General features: G+C 44.2%; 1 protein-coding gene across 3 annotated transcripts in view; it reads right to left on the bottom strand.

The window, feature by feature from the left end:
- Window positions 1-25,211, bottom strand: part of CARD11 (caspase recruitment domain family member 11) — a 140,223-nt gene that overhangs the window by 39,043 nt on the left and 75,969 nt on the right. For all 3 annotated transcript variants that reach the window (XM_035283207.2, XM_054249011.2, XM_035283213.3), the window contains exons 2-4: window positions 13,353-13,483; window positions 2,268-2,480; window positions 467-604 (exon numbers count right to left, since the gene is read on the bottom strand). In XM_035283207.2, coding sequence (XP_035139098.1) covers window positions 467-604; window positions 2,268-2,480; window positions 13,353-13,359 — 358 coding nt within the window. In that variant the 5' untranslated portion in view covers window positions 13,360-13,483. The remainder of the gene's footprint in view (window positions 1-466; window positions 605-2,267; window positions 2,481-13,352; window positions 13,484-25,211) is intronic.

Raw genomic sequence — 25,211 nt, 5'->3', positions numbered from 1 at the left:
TGGAGAAAGCACTGACTGATACAGATCGGGAACAGACATAGGGAGTTGACGGGGTTGTGGGAGTCGGGGCTGTAGGAAGTGTTGGGGAGGGAGAGAAGACTGATTCAGGAATGTTTAGAAAGGAAGATGAAGAAGGCAAGATGGGCTCTGGTCCATGAGACACTTGAAAGAATGTGGCCAAGGCAAGGACAAGATCTACAGGGTCGGGTGAACTTGTGTTCCACCCCGGCACCATTAATGGGGGATAATCCGTGAACACCCACTTCTCTTGGCTCCTGCTTCATTTTGCCCTCTGTCACCTTCTTTCATCATCAAGCAAAATAAGTGGTTGACAGTTGACAGACCCCAGTTCTACATGTCATAGATTCACAGTGTCAGAACCATGCCTCACACACACACACACACACACACACACACACACTCCTCCTATTAGCGTCCAGATGTTCCCAATGGCAAAAGCACTTACCCACAATGGTGGAGAATCTCCGGGTGGGCTCTTTCCCAGTCACCAGTTTGTACAGCTCTGGGTAATAAAATTCCAGGCTCTCCAAGAAGACCACATAGCCCCTTTGCCCCTTGGTATGCAGAATGTCCAACAACCGGCCTGGGGAAAGACCAGATCACTCTGTGAGAATACATATCTGATGGAATGCAAGTCTCTGTGGCTGGTCTCATCCTGGACTTGTGTCCCTCAATCAACTTTAAGAAGACAGTCTCCTCACATTCTATCACATCTGAGTTGTATCTTGAAGCCCAGATGACGTAAATCGAAGTGCCAGGCCCTCTGCAGACATTTGATGAACGTTCATTTTATTTTTTTAATAAATTGGTAGAACCAAGATAAATGGAATTGCCACCCCAGTTTTGAAGAGCTTCCCAACTGACCAGGGCCAAAATGAATCATGTAGGCACCAGCTCTTCTGTGACTGAGCGAGGTTGAAAGCATGATAAAAATTATAGAATCATATATGGTTTTCTTCGAGTGAGAGCAGGAAGACATTTTGGGTGAAGGGCTAGGAAAATAGGAAGCAGGAATAGTTCTAAGTTTTTCTTTGGGATTAATACACAACCTGGAAACATCTTTAACTTAAATGTAATTCTTCCAGCAGGTTCCACTATCTCTACTACCAGTTCCACTTATTGCTTACATTGTTGGGTCCTTTCTTAAACATTTTATTTTCAGATATTTCTTCTGAAATATAGAAGAAGAAAAGTAGGTCTTAAAACTCTACCTTTTCCCTAGGATGGACTGAAGAAATAAAAATGATGATATGTCAACCCTGATTGTTTGGTGAAGCTGTCTGGAGCACTGTTTTGAGAAACATTCCAGGCTCAGTGGGAAAAGTTACATCCAGGCTCAGTGGGAAAGCATGCTGATTAGTGATATCTGCCATGGATGCCAGAGAGTCGCAGCTGATAACTACTTACCACCAGCCACGCTGGGGGACAGTGATTCTCAAACCTTTAAAACTAATCCACGGAAAGAAAAACATTGAACATTGTGGCCTAGTGACCATAAACAAAGATAAGTGTATAAATACACATGTACACGCATGTACATGATTTAAAATTAAAACAAGCTTCACAAACCATATTTATTACCTTTACTGAATGTGATAAAGTGTCATAACCACCGCCCCCCACCCCCAAAGTCAGGCTAGAAAAGCCTGTGGACCCCTTCTCAGAATAATATTTTTAAACAGATAAAGTATATCAGATTACAAAAGCAGCCAATTGTAATAAAATCCAGTTATCAAATGTTAAATAAATTTGTGTTTCAGTAATAAACATAATTCTTTATCAATGCATTAAATAATAAGACCCCTTGGCAGGTCTAATTAGCACTATAATTTTCAAAGAGAGATGAGTGTAAATGGTATTTTGAGAGATCTGCAATAGCTGCAGTGATATGGAGAGATCTGTAATTTTCATTGTTGCCTAAGTCAGAGGAGTTACTAATCACGACTGTAATTTGTGGCTTCCTGACATTTGCAGTTGAAGGCAATGCTAAATTGTAGTTGAGGCTGGTAAAATAAAGATGTCATTTCTTTCCCCTCCCAGTTTATGGATCCTTTGAGTCATATACAGAGACATTTGAGTTCTATACACAGACATTTGAGTTCTATATAGACATTTGAGTTCTATACAACTGAGGTCTGTGGACCTCAGTTGAAAAATCCCTGACCTAGAGTAGCTACCAAAGGGTATGTCTGGAAGCCGCCATGTGTGGTAGCCCTCCCAGTCCCACAAAGAGGTCCTAAGGTTACCTGCCCGGTTGATCTTGGATGGCAGCATGGGAGCATTAAGCACTTCATCTTCATCCTGCTCATCAATGACCTTACACTGACGCAGGTAGGGCGTGAGCTTGGCGGGGTTGATGTAGCGGCTGAGCATGTGCCGGTTACACTCCACATTCTCCCACAAGGCGTCCTCCTCATCCTTCAGTGTCTCCATGTAGTCATCCATCTCTGGCCCTCCTCCTTTTGACATAAACCCCAACAAGCTTAATAAAAGAGTCTCACCGGAACAGCTCTATAAACTCCTCTGGAGTGATCTCTAGAAGATGCTAACTTAAAAGAAAAGTCCTGTACAGTAAAGTATATATGGCATTTTACCTTTTATCTAAAAAAGGGGGTATGAATATAAAAATATGTATTTTCTTATATACTAAACATAAACAATGTAAGTTTAAGCCATAAAATTTTTAAAAGATTATTTATAGGGCAGAGAGGGAAAATCCTGCAGTTGGAGTCTACCCTTTCCATCCAAGTTTTTATGTCTTACTAAAAATGTATAGTTCCCTAAACAATATATACTATTGGTTTTTGTTTTAAAATTTCCCATAAATAGGGTCTTGCTGTATGTTTCCTTTTTCAACATGCTTGTTCTACCACACTTATTTTTTGAGATTTATCTATGTGGATACATGTAGATCTAACTCATTCATTTTTAAAAAACAGCTTTATTGTGATACAATTCACGTACCATACAAGTTATGTTTTTAATGTGTACAGTTCAGTGATTTTAGTATATTCACAGAGTTGTGCAGCCATTACCACCATCAATTTAAAAATATTTCCATCATTTCAAAAATAAGTTTCTCACCCTTTATTAGCCACTCTCAATTACCCTCTAATACCTGCCCTTCCAGCCCTGTACAACCACTCATCTACCTTCTGTCTATATAGCTCTGCCTTTTCTGTACATTTTATAAGAGTGAAATATTACAATTTATGGTCTTTCATGGCTGGCTTCTTTCACTTAGCAAGTTTTCAAGGTTTTTCCTGTTGTAACATGTATCAGAACTTCATTTATTTTAAAATGCTCAATGATTTTTCATTGTGTGGACATGCCACATTTTGCTTGTCTGTTTATTCACTGATGAACAGACATTTGCATTGTTTCTACTTTTTGTCTATTATGAACGATGCTGCTATGAACATTCCTGTACCAGTTTTTGTGTGACTGTATGTTTTTATTTCCCTTGGGTAGATACATAGGAGTGGAATTGCTAGGCCATATGGCAACTCTATATTTAACATTTTGAGGAACTGCCAAACTGTTTTCCAAAGCAGCTGCATCATTTTACATTGCCACCAGCAAGCCATGAGGATTTTAATTTCTCCATATTCTTGCTAACACTTGTTATTGTCTGTCTTTTTTATTACTGCTCTCCTACTGAGTGTGAAGTAGCATCTCATTGTGGTTTTGATTTGCATTTCCCTAATGACAAAAGATGTTGAGCATCTTTTCATGTGCATATTGGCCATTTGTGTATTGAGAGATGTCTATTCAAATCTTTTGCCCATTTTAAAATTGTATTGTTTGTTTTTTATTATTGAGTTGTAGGATTTTGTTATGTATTCTGGATGAAAGCTGCTCATCAGATATATGACTTGCAAATATTTTCTCCCATTCTGTCAGGTGTCTTTTCACTTTCTTCAAGGCATTGTTTGTAGCCCAAACGCTTTAAATTTTGAGATAGTCTAATTTATTTATTTTTTTCTTTCTTTTCATTTGTGCTCATGACATGTGTCTAAAACACCATTGCCTACCTCAAGATGATGAAGACTTACTCCTGTTTTTTTTCCTTTGAATATTATGCCTTAGCTCTTACATTGAGGATTATGATCCATTTTGAGTTAATTCTTGTGTATGGTGTGAGGTAGGGGTCCAACTGCATTCTTTTATGTGTGGATGTCCAGTTGTCCAAGCACAGTTTGTTTGAAAAGATTATTCTTTCCCCATTGGATGATCTTGCTACCCTTGTTGACAATCAACTGACCATAAATGTAAACATTTGGTTTTGCACTATGAATTCTATTTCATTGATCTATATGTCTATCCTCATGCTAGTATTACACTGTCTTGATTACTAAGATTTTTAGATTTGTAGTAGTCTTGAAATTGGGAAGTATGAGTCTCCCAACCTTATTCTTTTTCAAGATTGTTTGGCTATTTACAATTCTTATGAATTTTAGGATTGGTGCCTTTTACAATTCTTATGAATTTTAGGATTAGGCTGTAAATTTCTGCAAAAAAGGCAGTTGGTATTTTTGTAGTGAATCTGCTGAATATGTAGATCAATTTGGGGAGTACTGCTGCCTAACAATATTAAATCTTCTGATCTATGAATGTAGGGTTGTCTTTCTTTAAATCTTTTTTAATTTATTTCAGCAATGTTTCATAGTTCTCAGTGTACAAGTCTTGTACTTATTTTGTTAAATATATTCCTAAGTATTTCATTATTTTTGATGACATTATAAATGGGAATTGTTTTCTTAATTTCATCTGTGGAATAGTCATTGCTGGTCTATAGATACATAATTTATTTTTGTGTATTGATCTTGTGTTGTGCAACCTTGTGAAATCATTTATTAGTTCTGATAGTTTATTAGTAGAGATCTTGTTATATCCTAGATATAAGATCATGTCATTTGCAGATGAAGATAGTTTTACTTCTGTCTTTCCAATCTGGTGGCTTTTATTTCTCTTCCTTGTCTAATTGCTCTTGCTAAAACCTCCAGTACAATGTTGGATAGAAGTGTTGACAGCAGGAATCCTTGTTTTGTTACTGATGTTAGCGGAAGGCATCCAATCTTTCCCTGTCAAGTATGACATTAACTGTAGGCTTTTGCTTTTGTTTGTAAAATAGATGTCCTTTGTCAGGCTAAGGAAGTTTTCTTACCTTCTTGGTTTATTGAATGTTTTTGTCCTGAAAGGGGTCTTGATTTTGTCAGATGCTTTTCCTGCATTTATTGAGGCTGCCATGTGGTTTTTGTTTTTTATTCTATTGATATGGTTACATTATCTGACTTTCAGATGTTAAACCAACCTTGTATTCCTGGCATAAATCCCACATAATCATGGTGTATAATTCTCTTGATATGTTGCTGGATTCAATTTGCCAGTTTTTAAAAAAAGGATTTTGGCATTCATATTAATAAGAGATATTGGTCTGGAGTTTTGTTTTCCTGTGATGTCATTGTCTGGTTTTGCTATCAGGGTATATCAGGGTGTTTCTTTTCCTGTAATGTCATTGTCTGGTTTTAATATTGGCTTCACAGAATGAATTAGGAAGTGTTTCTTCCTCTTCTGCTTTTTGGAAGAGGCTTTTAAGAATTGGTATTTTTCATTTGTTTGGTAGAACTTACAAGTGAAGACATCTGGGTGTGGGTTTTCTTTGTGGATTATTATTTTTTACAAATTATTACAGCTCTGTTCATATTTTGTCAGTCTTGAGCCAGTTGCAGTAGTTTGTGTGTTTCCAGGAATTTGTCCATTATATCGTCATATCTAAGTTATTTAATTTATTGGCAATTGCTCATAGCTTCCTTCATAATTCTTTTTATATCTGTAAGTTCAGTTATATTCTCCTCTTTCATTTCTGATTCTAGTAATTGGCATCTTCTCTCTTATTTTGTTGCTATATCAAAGAACCAACTTTTGGTTTCATTAATTTTCTGTATTCCTTTTCTCGGGTTCATTTGCTTCTGCTCTAGTCTTGATTATTCCTTTCTTTTCCTTGCTTTAGGTTTAGTTAGCTCTTCTTTTTCTACATTTGTAAGGGAGTAGGTAAAATTATATCTCCTTCCTTTTTTATATATTTGCAAAATATATAATTTGCAAAAATTATAACAGAAAATTCTGACAGTGAAAGAGATCTGACCTAACCAACTCCATCTTGCTTCTAACCTCCAGGCTGTCCTTGTTAATTCCTGGGCAGAGGCCAAATTAACTTGGGGAGGAACATAGTTCATAGATTTATGTATTATTCTGCTGCTGTCAGATGGCGTGTACTACAGATGTCAGTTAGGTCTAGTGTGTGGTTTTCTTTTTTTTTTTTTGAGACAGAGCCTCCCTCTGTTGCCCAGGCTGGAGTGCAGTGGTGCAACCTTGGCTCACTGCAACTTCTGCTTCCTGGGTTCCAGCAAGCATGTCTGGCTAATTTTTGCATTTTTAGTAGGGACAGGGTTTCACCATGTTGGTCAGGCTGGTCTCAAATTCCTGATCTCTAGTGATCTGCCTGCCTTGGCCCCCCAAAGTGCTGGAATTACAGGTAACTGCGCCTAGCCAGGTCTGGTTTGTTTATAGTGTTGTGCAAGTCTCTTTTTTGTTGATCTTCTGCCTAGTTGTTCTATCCATTACTGAAAGTACAGTAATAATGTCTTCAACTCTTATTGTTGAATTGTCTATCCCTCCAGTTCTGTACGTCTTTGCTTCATGTATCTGGGGCTCTGCTAGGTGCTTATGCTTATAACTCTTATAGCTTCCCAGTGGATTGACCATTTTATTATTATGAGATGTTCTCCTTTGGCCACAGACAAATTCCTGGATCTGGAGATTTCATATATGGTGGGATGGGCGAGTATGTTGGGAGCAATTGAGCTAAAAGCTGGCACTGATGTAGCCACGGATGTTGGAGCTGAGCCAGGGTGAAGAGACATGCAGGCAGGTCAAGACTATCAGGGCAGAGAAGAAATAAGCAAGCAGAGGAAGCTGGTCTGCTGAGCAGTGCCATGGCAAGACCATGAAGTTCCATGAGAAGTGGATGGCCAGGGTCACCTCTATTGGTGCATAACTCCGTTCCCATCCTCATGAGCCTTGGGCTTCTGTGGTGTGTGGCCTTGTAGGCTTTCAACATACCTCCACCTTCCCCATTAATTTGAGCTTTAAAAATTTTTTTTGAAAATTATTATTTTAGAGACAAGGTTTCGCTCTGCCACCCACGCTGGGATGCAGGGGGGCAATCATAGCTCATGGTAGCCTCAAACTCCTTGGCTCAAGCAGTCCTCCCACCTCAGCCCCCTAAGTGGTTAGGACCACAGGTGTGTGCCTCCATGCCCGGCTATTTTTAACATTTTTTATAGAGACAGGGTCTCACTACAGGCATGGGCCACCATGCTATAGTTTGCCTAGGCTAGTCTCAAACTCCTGGCCTCAAATGATCTTCCCACCTCAGCCTCTCAAAGCACTGGGATTACAGGCATGAGCCACCTTGCCTGGCCAATTTGAGGTATTTCAAGTGGGATTTTGTTCCCTGCAACCAAAGTGCCTTGAGTAAAAATTCCTATTTGCTGTTATGAGCAAAACTGGATTTAAAGTAATCAAAAATGAGGATTCATTCTCCATTCAATCCAATGAACTTTGCATAGATGACAACCTCTTTGCTTCACTGCCTTAAGTCCTGACCTCTAAGAGCCTTTTGCTAACACATGGCACTAGCTACCTGAGTCACAGCCAGCAACACCATAGACATGCCATGACAACTGCTCATTCTGACAACCTGAACACATGATCATTTGCATTCACAAAGAAAAATGTACCTGCTTTTCTTATTTTCAAGAAGTGGACAGCCTAAGAATTTTATTCAATGAATTATCTATTGACAAGGTGGCAGGCATTGCTGGTGTCTCTCTACACTGCCCCCTGACTTCCTGCTAACGGAATCCTTCCCTACCCTGCCCCCACAGGAACCAGGCAGTCTGATGCTTCAGCGAGGCTTGATATCTTTTGAGCTGCAAAGAGCAGCCCTCGTTTGGTCTGTACCAGTGGTCTAGGAACCAGCGCGTCAAGTGCTTTTGGCCATGCAACCTACAGACATGCACTGGGGGTGGCTCTGGAGGTTTTCCTTGATCTTTAACAGGAACCCCAGGAAGGGACTCCTTGTCCTTTGGCTTTTAGTTGTGAGTGTGTAAAGGTGGATGTGATGGTTTGGGTCACTGCACCTCAGCCTGTAACCCTCCGGTGACATTAAACACTGAAGGTCTTTCCAGCTCTCTGCTCTGCCATCCTGAGGATTCACCTTCAAGATATAAATGCTCTTTGTCCCAAGCCTTGTGAAGTTGGGTCTACTGTGATTTGCAGCCTGAAGCCTCCTAACTAATGAAAGCATCTACTTAGTACAAAGACTTGCTCAGCACCATGACCATGAATGCACAAGAGCCAAAAGTCAGGTGTTAAGGAGCTTATACTTTTCGGGGGGTCAGAAGGCACGTGCCTAGGAATTAAACAGCAGCTCAAGGCAGGAAGACAGACAGGTCTGGATGGACCAAGAAGCACTTCTTACCAGCCTTCATGGACAAGGAGGTTGTAGTTGGCACATGCCAACCATCTGTTACAAGAGTGCTCAGGGACATAGCCTTTCTCCAGGGACTAGGGTGACCCGGTACAGCCACCTCAGCAGCCTGTCAGCTAAGCAGGAAATAACTGGGCAAAATCTTCTTTCCAAAGCAGAGATGAAAGGGACCCTCCTACCTCCCTGTAGCTCTCTGCAGCCTTGACATCCAGTGATCCTCCCACCTCAGTCTCCTAAGCAGCTGGGACTAAAGGCCCACACTTCCGTGCCTGGCTAAGAGACTCTCCTACCTCAGATGCAACGAAATCACAGACCCTGAATATCATTGAAACCTGCCCCATCATTTATGCCCCAGTGCAGCATAGTTGCTTAGCAACCAGAGGTGAAGGTGAACTTGGGAATGCGGACTAGTTAGTGGGTGCCTGGAGTGAAAGAGCCTATTCATCCTCAGCTGACTTGGGTGAGAACTGGCTCTGTGCTGAGCACTGTGCTGGGTACAGAGGGTGCAGAGACATTTCCCACACAGCCCCTGAGCGAGCTGCTCAGAGTTTGGTGGTAAGAGTCAGCCGCCCACACAAGCCCCGGTGGGAGGAACAGCATCCTCTGGAACCCTGCAGAGAAGGCAGCCACACACCCTGCAGCAGAACAGGAAGTGCTTCCCCTCTGCTTCTCTGGGCTGCTGCGCCAGGCACTGTGCCTTACTCTTTATAGAAATTATCTCATTTGGCTGGGTGTGGTGATTATTCCCACAATCCTAGCACTTTGGGAGGCCGAGGCAGGCAGATCACTTGAGGTCAGGAGTTTGAGACCAGTCTGGCCAACATGGTGAAACCCATCTTTACTAAAAATACAAAACATCAGCTGAGCATGGTGGTGGGCACCTGTAGTCCCAACTACTTGGGAGGCAGAGGCAGGAGAATCACTTGAACCCAGGAGGCAGAGCTTGCAGTGAGCCCCAATCATACCACTGCACTCCAGCCCTGGCAACAGAGCAAGACTGTTTCTAAAAAAAGAAAGAAAGAAATCATCTCATATAATGATCACAGTGGCTCTGAGAGGTGGACATGCTCACCCGTATTTTGTAGACAAGGAAACCAAGAAGCAGAGAGCCCTGGCAACTTGCTGAGGGCCACACAGCAAGTCAGGGATTCCCGCCCAGGCCTCCTCCATGTAAAGACCTCCCTCAGGTTCCCCTTCTTGGACAGCAGGGAGCATTTTGAATGGGAGTTTGCTTGGCAGAGGGAGAGGCAAGATACAGCAGCCAGGTGAAGGATGAGTTCATATCACAAAGATCCAAAGCCACGATCCAGGAGCATCTGTTCTCACTTGGAGGGACAGAATAAGGATGCTATTGTACCTCTGTCCCCAGCAGGGGCTCACCTGCAGACATTTGTTACTGGATGAAAAGAATGCAAGAACTGGAAAACAAGTTGGCTTCACCTAGGAGGGTTGAACATGCAGAACACACAAGCCAGGAGTCCCTTCTAGATATGATCCCTGGAGAAATTCTACCCATGTGCGTCCTGTGCAGACACCTGTGCAAGAATGTTCGACAGCAGCACCATGTATCCAAAACCAGAAACCACACACAGATCTAGTGCAACAGCATGGGTAAATAACCTGTGTATTCAATGCTGGCACACTCCACAGCTGTGAAAATGGAAAGAAATATGACCATGTGCATTAGCAGGGACATAGCCTTTCTCCAGGGACTAGGGTGAACCTCTGGAACATGATGTTGAACGAAAAAGCAAGCTTCAGAAGATGCATGATATAAAACTGTCTATAGGCTGGGCACGGTGGCTCATGCCTGTAATCCTAGCACTTTAGGGAGGCCGAGGCAGGTGGATCACGAGGTCAAGTGATCGAGACCATCCTGGCCAAGACAGTGAAACCCCATCTCTGAAAAAAAAACAACAACAAAAAAACCGTCTATAAATACTTCAAAAACAGGCCAGGCACTGTGGCTCATGCCTATAATCTCAGCACTTTGGGAGGCCCACGTGGGAGGATTGCTTGAGGCCAGAAGTTTGAGACCAGCCTGGAAAACACAGCAAAGCCCCATCTCCACAAAAAATAAAAATAAATTAGCTGGGCACGGTGGCACATACCTGTAGTCCCAGCTACTCATGAGGCAGGAGGATCACTTGAGCCTAGGAGGTCAAGGAGGCAGTAAACTATGATGGCGCCACTGTACTGCAGCCTAGGAAACAGCGAGACCCAGTCTCTAAAAATCTTAAAAAGGCCGGGCGCGGTGGCTCACACCTGTAATCCCAGCACTTTGGGAGGCCGAGGTGGGCGGATCACCTGAGGTCAGGAGTTCAAGACCAGCCTGGTCAACATGGTGAAACCCTGTCTCTACTATAAATAGAAAAAATTAGTTGGGTGTGGTGGTGGGTGCCTGTAATCCTAGCTACTTGGGAGGCTGAGGCAGGAGAATCGTTTGAACCCAGTAGGTGGAGGTTGCAGTGAGCCAAGATCATGCCATTGCACTCCAGCCTGGGCAACAAGAGCAAAACTCTGTCTCAAAAAAAAATTAATAATAATAAATAAAACAAGGCTAATGAGATGGCTCATGCCTGAAATTCCAGCACTCTAGGAGGCCAAGATGGGAAACTGGGAGTTTGAGGCCAGCCTGGACAATATAGTGAGACCCCATCGCTACAAAAAAAATAAAAACTTAGCTGGGTGTGGGGTTGCATGCTTGTAGTCCTTGATACCCAGAAGGCTGAGGTGGAAGGATTGCTTAAGACCAGGTCAAGGCTGCAGGGAGCTATGATCATATCACTGCATTCCAGCCTGGGAAACAGAGTAAAACCCTATCTCAAAAAAAAATTTTTTTTTTAAACATAGGAAATGAAACTCTACTGTTAAGAATATCTGGCAAAACTATACTAAGAAGCAAGGAACTGATAAAGATCATATTGGTAGCTTCTCCTGGGGAGGGGCAGCCAGACAGATATGACCTCAGAAGGTCCCCTGGGGACATTGGTGATACAGGGAATTATGTTTCAACTGAGGACATGAGTGTCTATTTCATTGTTCTCTGTCTCACAGATACACATTATATATATGAAATAATTCATGGAAAAAATCTACAGAGAGTGTAGCCAGCCTCAAAAGAAAAAAAAAGTCTCAGACATGATTCGAAATGTGTTTTCTCTTCTAACACTTCCCTGTAACTCAGCCTGACTCAGCCCTATCACTGGGGTTGAACCCAGTTGCTGTGGCAAGCTCTAGGAAGTTTCTTTGAAAGCAGTTTTCTCAGAGATGCGCCTGGAGACCTTGAGGCTCTGAATTTTTAACAGGCTTGCAGATTGGATGGTCCCTCCCTACCTGTCTTACCTGGAGCTTGTCTCAACCTGGACCCAACCTTTGGCACGGTTTGACTTCCAGTGTGAGGCAGGTCCTAGGCCATACCAGTCTCTCTGCAAACGGCTGAAAAGCAGGTGCCAGGCCACTAGGCCAGGCTCCACAGGAGTGCTATGTTGCTCACCTTTCCTGGGAAGCAAAACACCAGGAGATGACCCACCCGAGGATGAGTTCCATGAGAGCTGCTGGCCTCATGTCCCTACTCACTCATTCAAGTCCTCTAGTGTGGCTTCCTCTTGCTGTTATCATAAAGTTCTAATCTTTTTTTGTTTGAGATAGAGCCTTGCTCTATTGCCCAGGCTGGAATGCAGTGGCCTGATCTCAGCTTACTGCAGCCTCTGCCTCCCAAGCTTAAGCAATCCTGCCTGCCTCTGCCTACTGAATAGCTGGGACCACAGGCACACACCACCATGCCCAACTAATATTTTAAAAGTCATTTTTGTAGAGATGGGGTCTTGCTATGTTGCCCAGGCTGGTCTGAAACTCCTGGGCCCAATGATCTTCTCACCTTGGACTCCCAAAGTGTTGGGGTTATAGGCATGACTACCATACCAAGCCATGGTCAGTTTTTTTTTTTTGAGACAGTGTTGCTCTTTTGCACAGGCTGGAGTGCAAAGGCATGATCTCGCCTCTGCCTCTTAGGTTCAAGCGATTCTCCTGCCTCAGCCTCCTGAGTAGCTGGGGTTACAGATGCCCACCATCACGCCTGGCTAATTTTTGTATTTTTTGTAGAGACAGGGTTTCGCCATGTTGGCCAGGCTGGTCTCAAACTCCCAAACTCAGATGATCCGCCCGCCTTGGCCTTTCAAAATGTTGGGATGTACAGGTGTGAGCCACCATGCCTGGCCTATGTTCAACATCTTGACCTTGATCTTCAGGCCCTGTGAGCTGTGTCTTCTGCTAGTCCCACAATCTTATCACAACTGTATCTCTGGCCCACCAGCATTTTCTCTGATTATCTTCTAAGCTCTAACTGGTGTCAGCCTGATTCTTGCTCTTCCCTCCCCCCACCACCCTCACCCCTCCGCCAAGTCTCAGGTCACCCTCATTTTCCTTTTTCCCAATGTAAAGGAATGGCCAGGTACAGTGTCTCATGCCTGTAATCTCAGGGCTTTGGGTGGTAGAGGCAGGGGGACTGCTTGAGCCCAGGAATTTGAGACCAGTCTGGGCAATATAGCAAGACCCTGTCTCTACAAAAAAATTAAAAATTCACCAGATATGGTTGTGTATGCCTGTGGTCCCAGCTACTTGTGAGGCTAAAGTGGGAGGATCTCTTGAGCCAAGGAGGTGGAGGCTGCAGTGAGTTATGATCACATCACTGCCCTCCAGCCCAGGTTATAGAACAAGACCCTGTCTCTACATAATATACAGAGAAGTACAGGGGGTAACAGATGCCAAGTACCCGGCATGGAGGAGTGCTCACAACAGGGGCTGCTATTCCGTCATTGGGATGTGACTTTTACGTCTTCCGGCCGGATCTTGTTTTCCCTCGAGCCAGGCTCCCGTTGCATCTGGACTTGCAATGCCTGGAACCTGAAAAGGAAAAGATAATCAGCCTTGGAGCAGGAGGCAGAGGTTGGAGAGAAAGGGAATTGTTCTGGGGTCAAAGGGATGCTCTGCTTTGGAAGAAAAGGCCATGAAGTCCTGAGGGACGTGTCGCCCTAGATGACATTGGCAGAGTGGACCACAGCAGGGGCCTGCAGGGGGAGAAGGGCTTCTATTCCACCCAGTGGAGCGGACAGCCTGGGAAGCCACTGACACAGGTCCTGAGACCCCTGGGAATGGTGGGGAGGAGAGAATATGGCAACCTTGGGCTTGCTCGTGGTTAGTGTGGAAGATCTTTGATGGAAACCTCTGCAGACTGGAGCTGCTCTAATCAGCTGCTAATTCATTAGGTCAAAAGCAGTAAACCCCATTCCCAAACTCCAAAGAGTTCCCTTCACTATGAATTATGTCTTTAGCCTCCAGCCTGCCATGGGTTTGGGCAGGAATATGCCATAGCCTATACACGCTGTAATTTCCCAAAGGCGGTGTTCCTTATGGTAACTGACAAGGCCGCCGCTAATGCCCTGCTCAGCCATCCAGCAGTCCTGCTAGGGGTTTGCATTTTTTGGGGAAGGGTCAGTTCTTCAGAGAAAGGAGGCCAGGATCTCACTCTGTTGCCCAGGCTGCAGTGAGGTGGCACAATTATGGTAAGAGGGAAAGGTGAGGTTTAAACCCTGGTATGGTGGAAGGAGCCTTATGCCTGTCCTCAAAGATGCTTGGAACCTGGTTGGGGGGGCCTCAGGCTTCTGCTCTAGGACAGCTCCATACAGGAGTGACAGGGACCCTGGGACACTGATGTTTAATCAGGGCTTGCTTGGTTTTGGCTTTGAAGACTAATCACAGGTGACATGAGGTCTCCCAGGGCTGCCAGGAGCTGTTCCTGTTGGGCATCGGCTGGGGTTGGAGTGAACTGTCAGAGGCCCTTGGCCCCAGGGAGGTGGTGCCAACAGGCATCTCCAGAGGACACCATCTCCTTGGTCTTCTCAAGGGCTCCCTGCTTTGTGGCTGCGACAGGGCCGTGGGCTGGGGCTGGGTAGAGAGGGGAATCACAGAGCCAAGGGCCTCTGCAAAGGCGGCAGAGCCATCCACAGGCTAGTCAGCAAACACAAAGGGAAATTATACCATCTGCATTTTTTAAAAAAGAGAATATGTCTATCATTAGAAAAAAAAAAGGCTTTAAAAAAATTGTAAAGGGTTGGGCGCAGTGGCTCACGCCTGTAATCCCAGCACTCTGGGAGGACAAGGTGGGTAGATCACAAGGTCAAGAGATCGAGACCATCCTGGCCGACATGGTGAAACCCCGTCTCTACTAAAAATACAAAAATTAGCTGGATGTGGTGGCACACGCCTGTGGTCCCAGCTACTCGGGAGGTTGAGGCAGAAGAATCGCTTGAACCCAGGAGGCGGAGGTTGCAGTGAGCTGAGATTGCACCACTGCACTCCAGCCTGGCAACAGAGCAAGACTCCGACTCAAAAAAAAAAAAAAAAAAAAAAAATAGTAAGGAAGATTTTAATTGTGGCCAGGCATGATGGCTCATGCCTGTAATCCCAGCACTTTGAGAAGCTGAGATGGGAGGATCACTTGAGACAAGGAGTTCAAGACCAGCTTGGGGCAACATACAAAAAATAATCTCTACAAAAAATAATTTAAAAAAGTATCTGGGCCTGGTAGCATATACCTGTAGTCTCAGGTGGGAGGATGGCTTGAGCCCAGGAGGTTGAGGCTACAGTGAACTATGATTGCGCCACTGCACTCCAGCCTGGATGACAGAGCAAGACCCTGTCTCCAAGAGAAAGAAAAGAAAGATTTTAATTACAAGAAAGGAGAAACAGCCTTGGACAACTACTCTTGTTCTTCCACCCTACCCTCCACTCACTATGTCAATGTAGGTTGGGAAAACTGAGGCATAGAAAACCAATACTGAGGCTGGGCTATTTCTGCCCTTAGAATTTTGATGACAGCATTTGGGAACTTGGTCCTCAGGTCAGGGAAGATGTCTAGGATTAAAAGTCAATTTCTGGACCACTTGCAAGACTGGCTCATAGGTATAACATGCAACTGACCAAACATCAACCCTCCTGCTTACAGACTATCCGCTGTGTGCCAGACACTTTGTTAGGCGCCACGGATGAACCTTCAGAACTCTTTGAGGTAGGTGGTATCATCATCATCATCATCATCATCATCATCACCACCACCTTACAGCCAAGAAAACATAAGCTTAGAGAGGGCTGGGCATGGTGGCTCATGCCTGTAATGCCAGCACTTTGGGAGGCTGAGGTGGGTCGATCACTTGAGCTCAGGAGTTTAAAACCAGCCTGGGCAATATGGCAAAACTCTGTCTTTATAAAAAAAAACAAAAAGTAGCTGGGTGTGGTAGCACATGCCTGTGGTCCCAGCTACTTGGGAGACTGAGGCAAGAGGATCACTTAAGCTTGGGAGGTCAAGGCTAAGCCAAGATTGTACCACTGCACTCCAACCTGGTTGATAGAGGGAGACCCTGTCTCAAAAAAAAAAAAAAGTTTAAAGAGGCAGTTCAAGTTCACATAACTAGTATAAAGGTAGAATTTGGACTCAAGGTTTTCTGACTTCCCCTTGATTGCTACTATATAGCATCTTTTTCAAGTTTACCTTTTTAAAGGGCTGTAACCAGAAAGTAAATGTGCAAAAGCTCCCTGAAATGTCATTTAACACACCAGCTTAAGACAGAGTGAAAACTGTGCTCTAAGTTGGCAGACATTGGCTCAAGGTTAAAAAGAACAACTATTGCTTCCCAAAAGAGGAATCAATTGCTTAGTGCGCTGTAGACGCCTCGTGTTGGTGTTTTCCAAGCACAATCAATGTCCATTCACCCCACAACGAAGCCCGTTAGTTGACAAACAAAATGCTAGTTTTCCTTTTTTTTTGGAGGTGGAGCCTTGCTCTTGTTGCCCAGGCTGGAGTGCAGTGGCACAATCTCAGCTCACTGCAACCTCTTCGCCTGTCGGGTTCAAGTGATTCCCCTGCCTCAGCCTCCTAAGTAGCTGGGACTACAGGCATGTGTCACTATGCCTGGCTAGTTTTTTGTATTTTAGCAGAGATGGGGTTTTACCATATTAGCCAGGATGGATCTCCTGACCTCATGATCCACCCACCTTGGCCTCCCAAAGTGCTGGGACTATAGGTGTGAGCCACTGAGCCTGGCTGTTTTTTGTTTTTGTTTTTCTTGAGATGGAGTCTTGCTCTTGTTGCCCAGGCTGGAGTGCAGTGGTGTGATCTCGGCTCACTGCAACCTCTGCCTCCTAGGTTCAAGTGAGTCTCCTGCCTCAGCCTCCTGAGTAGCTGGGATTACAGGCATGCAACACCATGCTCAGCTAATTTTTGTATTTTTAGTAGAGATAGTGTTTCACCATTTGGCCAGGCTCATCTTGAACTCCTGACCTCGTGATCTACCTGCCTTAGCCTCCCAAAGGGCTGGGCCACCGTGCCCCTCTGGAAAATGCTGGGTTTTGTTGCCCCTCACTTAAGAATAAATAGAGAGCCAAGGATCAATTGATGGTTGAGGAAAGTCTCCACATGAAAGGCAGAGATCAAAAGGGTCACATGGACACAAGGAACCTACTAGAAGCAGATAATGAATAGAATAAGAGAAAAATTTAAAAAACATAACCTTGCTGGGTGCCATGGCTCCCACCTATAATCCTATTACTTTGGGGAATCCCAGAAATTATCAGAGAAATAATATTAGAGAATTCTCTGAATGTAAGAACATGAGACTTCAGACTTAATTGGCCCTTTAATGATTAGTACAATCAGTGGAAAGAGCCTTTTCAGTGCACATCGTTGCAAAAATTCTGGCCATCAGGGAATAAGAAAAGACCCTAGAAACTTCCAAAGAAAAAAACCAAAAAGGCCAAGGTGGGAAGATTGCTTGAGCCCAGGGATTTGAGGCCAGGTTGGACAATATAGCCAGACACTGTCTCTACAAAAAAATAAAAAAACTAGCTGGGCTTGGTGATGTACACCTGTAGTCCTGGTTACACAGGAGGCAGAGGTAGGAGGACTGCTTGAGCCCAGGAGATGGAGGCTGCAGTGAGCCATGTTTGCACCACTGCACTCCAGCCCGAGCAACAGAGTGAGACCGTTTCTCACAGGAAATCCCCAAAATATAAACTGATAATTAAGAACCATTGAGCAATGAAATGAAGCATTGCATCCATAAAGCAATGGTAGGGTGCTAAGAAGAGGAACAATCAAAGAACAAGAAATTCTTGGCAATTAAAAAGAAGGCAGCAGAAATTTAAAATCAATAGAAGGCTTGGAAGATAAACTTGAGGAAATTTCCCAAGAAGTTAAATAAAAAGTGAAAGAGAAGAAAGATAAGAAGGGAAGGAATGAGATCAGTTTAGAAGGTTTAATATCCAATAAATAGAAATCCTGAAAAGAGATTACAAAGACTGTGTCTTCTTGTTATATATCTTCTGGGGATAGAATATAAACCAAGGGATAAAATTATCAGAGAAACTAATATTAGAGAATTCTCTGAATGTAAGAACATGACACTTCAGACTTAATTGGCCCTCTGAATATTAGTACCATCAGTGGAAAAGAACCTTCTCATTGCACATTGTTTCAAAAACTCTGGCCACCAGGGAATAAGAAAAAACTCTGCAAACTTCCAAAGAGAAAACCTCAGGCCATGTGAAGAGGAATGGAAGCATATGTGCCACCAAACTTCTCAAACGAAAACTGGAGGCTAGGAGAAAATGAAGCAGTGCCTTCACATTTTTGATGGAAAATACTTTTTTACCTAGGATCCTATATCCACCCAAATTATTATGTGTGAAAATAGAATAAAATTATTTCCAGAAAAGTGAGAACTCTGAATATTTGTCTCCTATGCACCTTTTCATTGGAAGCTACTAGGGGATATGATCCAGCAAAATGAGGGAGTAAGCAATAAAGAGGACAGTATGGAGCTCACAAAGCAAGGAATCTACTTGGGGAAGCAGCAAGGAAAGTCCCAGGATGAAGGCAAAGTGGCCAGGAGCAATTGGCCAAGATTGCAGCAAGATTATGGAGGGTCCACAAGTGAGAGGTTGCCAGGGCAAAACCACAATAATTTTCTGATATATTGGATGATTTAGGAAATCACATTGTTAGGCAAGTAACAGATCTGAGAGTCAGATGGGAGAAAATTAAGAATAGGTACATTTAAAAGAAATCCTGAGCAAGTGCAAAGAAAAAAAATAGAGGCAATATTAACTCCAGGAAAAAACAAAAGCACAAGAAAGACAAAGAAAATCACAGCACACAACTTGCCTTCATGTTAACAATATTTACCTAGTTATAACAATATAATCACCACAGACGAGTCAACACAACAGATTGTGACCCAATGTAATGAGAGAATAGAGGAAGGGGAAGTGCTTTGAATGGGTTATTAGTAAAAAAGAGCTAACTTCTCGTCTACCTAACAATATGTGAATCAATGATGTCTTAAAACTAATGTATCAACAAATAGCAAGGCAAATATCATTTAGGCCTAGTGGGTAAACAACAGAAGAAATAATAGAAGAAAACAACACTGATGTTTTTTTTTTAGACAGAGTCTCGCACTGTTGCCCAGGCTAGAGTGCAGTGGCACAATCTTGGCTCACTGCAACTTCTGCCTCCCAGGTTCAAACAATTCTTATGCCTCGGCTTCCCAAGTAGCTGGGATTATAGGCTCCTGCAACCATACCCAGCTAATTTTTGTATTTTTAGTAAAGATGGGATTTCACTAAGTTGGCCAGGCTGGTCTTGAACTCCTGATCTTGTGATCTGCCCACCTTGGCCTCCCAAAGTGCTGGGATTACAGGTGTGAGCCACCGTGCCTGGCTCTTTGGTTTTTTTTTGAGATGGAGTCTCACTCATTCTATTGCCCAGGCTGGAGTGCAGTGGCATGATTTCGGCTCACTGCAACCTCTACCTCCCAGGCTCAAGCAATTCTTCTGCCTTAGCCTCCTGAGTAGCTAAACTTAGAGGTGTGCACCATGTCTGGCTAATTTCTGTATTTTTAGTAGAGATGGGGTTTCACCGTATTGGCCAGGCTGGTCTCAAACTCCTGACCTTGAGTGATCCACCAGCCTGGGCCTCCCAAAGTGCTGAGATCATAGGCATGAGCCACTGCGTTTGGCCTAAAGAAGAGTTTAAAGTGATTGTCCTCTGGGAATCAGGATAGGGGATGATGTTGGCTGGGTTGGGGAATAATGTTTTCCTTACAAGCCCATTTTGCTTTCTTATTTTTAATTTTTTAATTAAAAAATATAATAGAGATGGACTTTTGTCATGTTGCCCAGGGTGGTCTTGAATTCCTGACTCAAGTGATCTACCTGGCTTGACCTCCCAAAGTGCTGGAATTACATGCCTGGCAACGTATTTTGCTCCTTTGCCTGACTCATGTATTACATTGATTAAAAAAATAAAACATTTAAAAAGCACGTGTCAGTCATTGGAAATATGGATAATGCATTTCAGTATGAAGAACAAAATAGTTATCTTTCAGTCTATGCACACACACCATGTTCCATCCTTTGCAATGCTTGTGAGTCAGCTCACCCTTTCCTAAACTGAAACTGCTGACTGTGTACCTGCCTCTTCACAGACATCACCTTGATTAATCTTCACAGAAGCCCAATCAGGTGGGTTTTATTACACCCATTTTATGGATGAGAAGGTAGAATCAGAGAGTTCAATAATGGTTTGAGAACTCACAGCCAATAAGTGGAAGAGCAGAGATTCCTACTCAGCTCCCTGAACACTCAACATTGCCTGATCTTAATTAAACTAGCAGTCATCCCAGCTAATGTTTATTAAGCATAGCATCTAATGGAACCAATTACATTCCTTGCTTCTTGAGCTCCAAATCTTCCTCTTTATTACTGTGTGTGTGTGTGTGTGTGTGTGTGTGTGTGTGCGTGTGTAGAGACAGGGTCTCACTGTGTTACTCAGCCTGGTCTCAAACTCCTGGCCTCAAGTGATCTTCCCGCTGTAGCCTCCCAAAGTGCTGGGATTACAGATGTGAGCCACTGTGCCCAGCCTCTTTATTAATTTAAGCCCTCATTTCGCTGGAACGTATGCTTGAATAGCTACCTCTGAAAAGGCATATGGAGTAGCTATTTACCAGATATCTTGCTAAATGCTCCATGTGGATTATCTCATTTAATATACAAAACAACTCTATGAGGTAGATACTCCTACACTCCTCATTTTATAGAAGAGGAAACGGAGGCACTCACAGAGAGTTCCAGCAACTAGCCACATGTCTATCTCATCTCTGTATCCCTAGTAGAATTTAGGATGCAGCTAACACTCTTAGTAGGTGTTCAATATATATATTTGTTGAGCAGATAAATACAAATAAATATCAAATCTTGAATAAAATAAACATTAAGGTTTCCATTGCTTCAAACCCAGGGAGCCCTCTGGAAATGAGCTGTCTTTGGGGGCAGACACCTCTTTTTTCGAAGAGCTGCCCCAGTGCAAAAGCTCTGGGACCAGGAGGTGACAGTTAGATAAATGCATCTCTGGTTAATTGATTTGTCTGCATGATTGGAGTGAATGGCTTGATATGCAGGGTTTAATTATTCCAATGAAACCTCCACTTAATTGAAAGGGCTTCTAGCAAAAAAAGGGAAAGAGATTATTTAAAAGGACGATCTACTGCACATGAGAAAAGATTAAGGAGACATGGATACATGCCCGGACTCCAGTCATCCTCAGTGTTTACAGCCCTGAAATGAAAGCTTGATGGAAAAGAGCCAGAACCATCCCTACATATACCATCTGCCCCATCCCTTTCATTCTACAAAGAGGGCACTTGCAGAAGCAGATAGAAAATTCCTCCTGCAAGACTACTGCCTGGTATTCCAGTTAACTTTTTAACCTCTGTATATCTCAGCTCATTCAACTGAAATCCTGAGATAATATTTCCCATCAATTAACATGTGCATAGCAATCAGCAGAGCTTCACTGATACATATTTTGAAAGTAACAATTACCATTTTAAATTTGCAGTAGAGTGGCAGACATTGCCAGCTGCCAGCCCAATAGCCATTCTCTTTTACTTATTGACAGATCACCGGTTTTGTTTGGGGCGTTACTGTGCCCATCCAAAAACCTGTATTTCCAGCATCCCTTGCAGCTAGGTGGCTACATGACACCACTCTGGCCAATGAGATGTAGGTGGAAGTTTCTGGATGAGACATCTAGGAAGGCTCTTTAAAAGGAGGCAGATTCAGATGAGAAGAATCTTTTATTGTCCTTCTCTTCCCACCTGGAATGTGGGTGTGATGCCTGGAGGCATAGCAGCTATTTTGTGACTGTGAAGACAGGGCCATACTCTAAGGATGGTTCACTAGGATGCTACAAGAACCTAGGTCATTGATGGCAGCCCTGGACAGCTAACCTTTGAGTTCTTGGTCCATGAGAAGAGTAAAATCCCTAGTACGTAAGAAATCTGATTCTATTTCTATTATTTGCAGCTGGAAACAGTCCTAGCAGAGACAAGTACCACATACAACCTACACTTTCTAAGTCCTATTGGTTATGGCCACAGACCCCTGGGCCCTGAAATCAGAGCAACTCTCTTATCAATCTATTCCTTCCAATTCCTTTCTCCTAGAGACAAAACCAGAGCTGGCAAGTGGTCAATAAGGACTCCGCATTTACTACTACCCATGTCTAAAGTGCTGCAGCAGACAGAAACAAGTGGTGCGGCTCTGAGGGGTGAGCAGTACCACAAGGAGATAAGCATCACCCAGGAAATTGTAACTCATGGAGACACCCTCATCTATTGGTTTAGCCATTCCAGACTTTCGGCGCGTAGGCAGGATGATTTATCTCACCTGCCTGCTGTGCCCTGCTTCAAATCCCCAGCATGCTCCTCACTGTGCAGTCAATGGCATCACTCCTCCAGCCTCTGCCTTGTCCCCTGAGCTGCGTTTCTCCTGGCATCAACTCTCATTCCTTCATATGCACCCAATCTCCTCCCCATGTCACATCACAGCTGAGCTTCCTGGCCACCGTCCCCAGCAAGGCCTAGCCCCTCAGTCCACAACACTGCTCGCCACTCCAAGCATCCCTTCGGGTACCAGCCTGCCTCTAATATTCATGCCTGAAACTCCCCAAGAGGCAGTATCATTTTTAGTTGATGCAAGCAATGGGTCAGTGGCTCCTGAAGATATAAATGTCTGTGTTTGCCAGGCACGGTGGCGCACGCCGTAATCCCAGCACTTTGGGATGCTGAGGCAGGTAGATCATGAGGTCAGGAGTTCAAGACCAGCCTGACCAACATGGTGAAACCCCGTCTCTACTAAAAACGCAAAAAAATTAGCCGGGTGTGGTGGTGCACACCTGTAATCCCAGCTGCTCAAGAGGCTGAGGCAGGAGAATTGCTTGAACCTGGGAGGTAGGGGTTGCAGTGAGCTGAGATAGCGCCACTGCACTCCAGCCTGGGTGACAGAGCAAGACTCCATCTCAAAAAAAAAAAAAAAAAGGTTCAGTTTGATACCTTTTAGGAAAGATGAGAGCATCAGTAGGAAGTTAAAAGGGTGTTTCCTGAACTCAGGGACCAAGAGCACCACCCAATATCAGGCCCCAGAATAAATCCACGCTTATCTGTAGTGGCTTCAGATTTGTACCAAGACAGTGAAGTGTGGAACGGCACGCAACCCTTGTATTACCAGAGGACACTGCTTCCCGGGTCTCCTTTTTTCTAACACCACTGCAGAAAAGCTTTTGATAAAAGCCCAATTAGAAGTGACAGATTCAAATGGTTCTGAAATGCACATCAATTCATCACGTCCACTTTTTATGAGCATTGGCCCCATCTGGATTTCAGGTCTGTGCACAGGGCTGATTGACAGCTCTGATGGCTACCAGGAGCCATGACGGGACCCAATCAGTGAGACCCAAATCCCAGAGCGAGGTCACCCTTGCGGATGCCTGTCAAGTCAGACTTACTGCAGGACTGGCTAGGGGGATACCCTGACCTTGATAAGGAAATACTCCTTTCCTGCTGTTGCCTTTGAAGCCTGGTCAGCAAATCTGCCTTCCCCACAGGAGACTGACAAGCAATTGAGAACACCAGCTGATTCCAATTCAAGATGTCTCTGTGCTTTCAAAGATGGGCTCTTGGCTTCATCTGTGCACTGGATGGAATTTTTTTCACTGTTGTGTACTTCAGTGTCTTGGCTGTCATTTCATTGTCTGGGTTGGAAGCAACTTGAGGTGTCCATTGTCCCTCTTTGGGTTCTCTATGTCAGTGTCATGACTTGTTAGGGCCACACTATCTGGCATGGGGTGAGTTTTTAGTAAATATTTGCTAAATTGAGTGCTCTGATGTTTGTGATAAAAAATTCTGTTGGCTGGGTGTGGTGGCTTACTCCTGTAATCCCAGCATTTTGGGAGGCTGAGGTGGGCAAATCACAAGGTGAGGAGATTAAGACCATCCTGGCAAACATGGTGAAACCCCATCTCTACTAAAATACAAAACAATTAGCCGGATGTGGTGGCATGCACCTGTCATCCCAGCTACTCAGGAGGCTGAGGCAGGGGACATAGCTTGAACCTGGGAGGCAGAGGTTGCAGTGAGCTGAGATCGTGCCACTGCACTCCAGCCTGGTGACAGAGCAAGACTCCATCTCAAAAACAAACAAAAAACCCAAAAACATTCCCTTATCACAGAATAACATTCAATATCAGTCCACCAAGAAGAACGTAGTGAGCTTAAGTGCTGTGATGGGCCTGGGATGGCCACTCTGCAGTTTCGTCTGACTGCTCCAGCGGAGTGAGGACCTTCCCTTCGTGCCACCTGTGTGCTGTGCTGGGCATAGGACAAACTTTTGTACTACTTCTTTTGAACATTTTTAATTTTTTTACAGATGGGGTCTTGTTATGTCATCCAGGGTAGAGTGCAGTGGCGTGATCATAGCTCACTGCAGCCTCCAACTCCTGGGCTCAAGTGATTGTTCCACCACAGCCTCCCAGAGCGCTAGTGTTACAGGTGCACGCCACTAAGAGATGGGAGTCTTGCTGTGTTGCCCAGGCTGGCCTTGAACTCCTGGCTTCAAGGGATCCTTCTGCCTTGGCCTCCCGAAGTGCTGGGGTTTCAGGCATGAGGCAGCCTGCTGGGCCCGCTTTGTGCTTCTTACCCTCTTTGCCATTGCTTGTTCCTACAACCTGCTGTGAATTCCTTGGAAGAGGCCTCTCATGTACCCATCGGCGCCTTCCAGCACAGCGCCTGGCCCTCCTTTGTAGCGTGACTGAATAAACAAGTCCCCTTCCGGCGTCTAGCCTGGAGATTTGACACAAAAGCAACTGCAAGGTGGATACAGAGCATGTGTTTTTGTGCATACATTAAATTCGGGAAGAAGAGAGGTGGGAGGAAATTGTGTTACTCTTTGGTTTTGGGAATTTAAGAGAGTTTGGGAGGTGCAAAATCAGACACGGGACAGGCACTGCCAGAGACCTGGACATTAGCAAGCAGAATCCTGCCCCTGGGGAGCTCTTGGGGCTGGCACGTGAATGTGTGGGGTGGGCCCAGCGGCCCCGAGAATCTTCTCAGTGAAAGAGATGGGCCCTTGAGTTTTGTAGAAAAGGTTACCAGTTATCATCAAATGAATCCTGCTCTGAGAATGGCCAAGAACTGGAGGTGGAAGATTCTGTGGGAGCCACAGTCAGACCTTAAATCTT

This window comes from Callithrix jacchus, chromosome 2 (genome assembly GCF_049354715.1).
Source record: "Callithrix jacchus isolate 240 chromosome 2, calJac240_pri, whole genome shotgun sequence".
Taxonomy (NCBI): Eukaryota; Metazoa; Chordata; class Mammalia; order Primates; family Cebidae; genus Callithrix; species Callithrix jacchus.
This window is presented reverse-complemented; position numbering and strand designations above follow the sequence as displayed.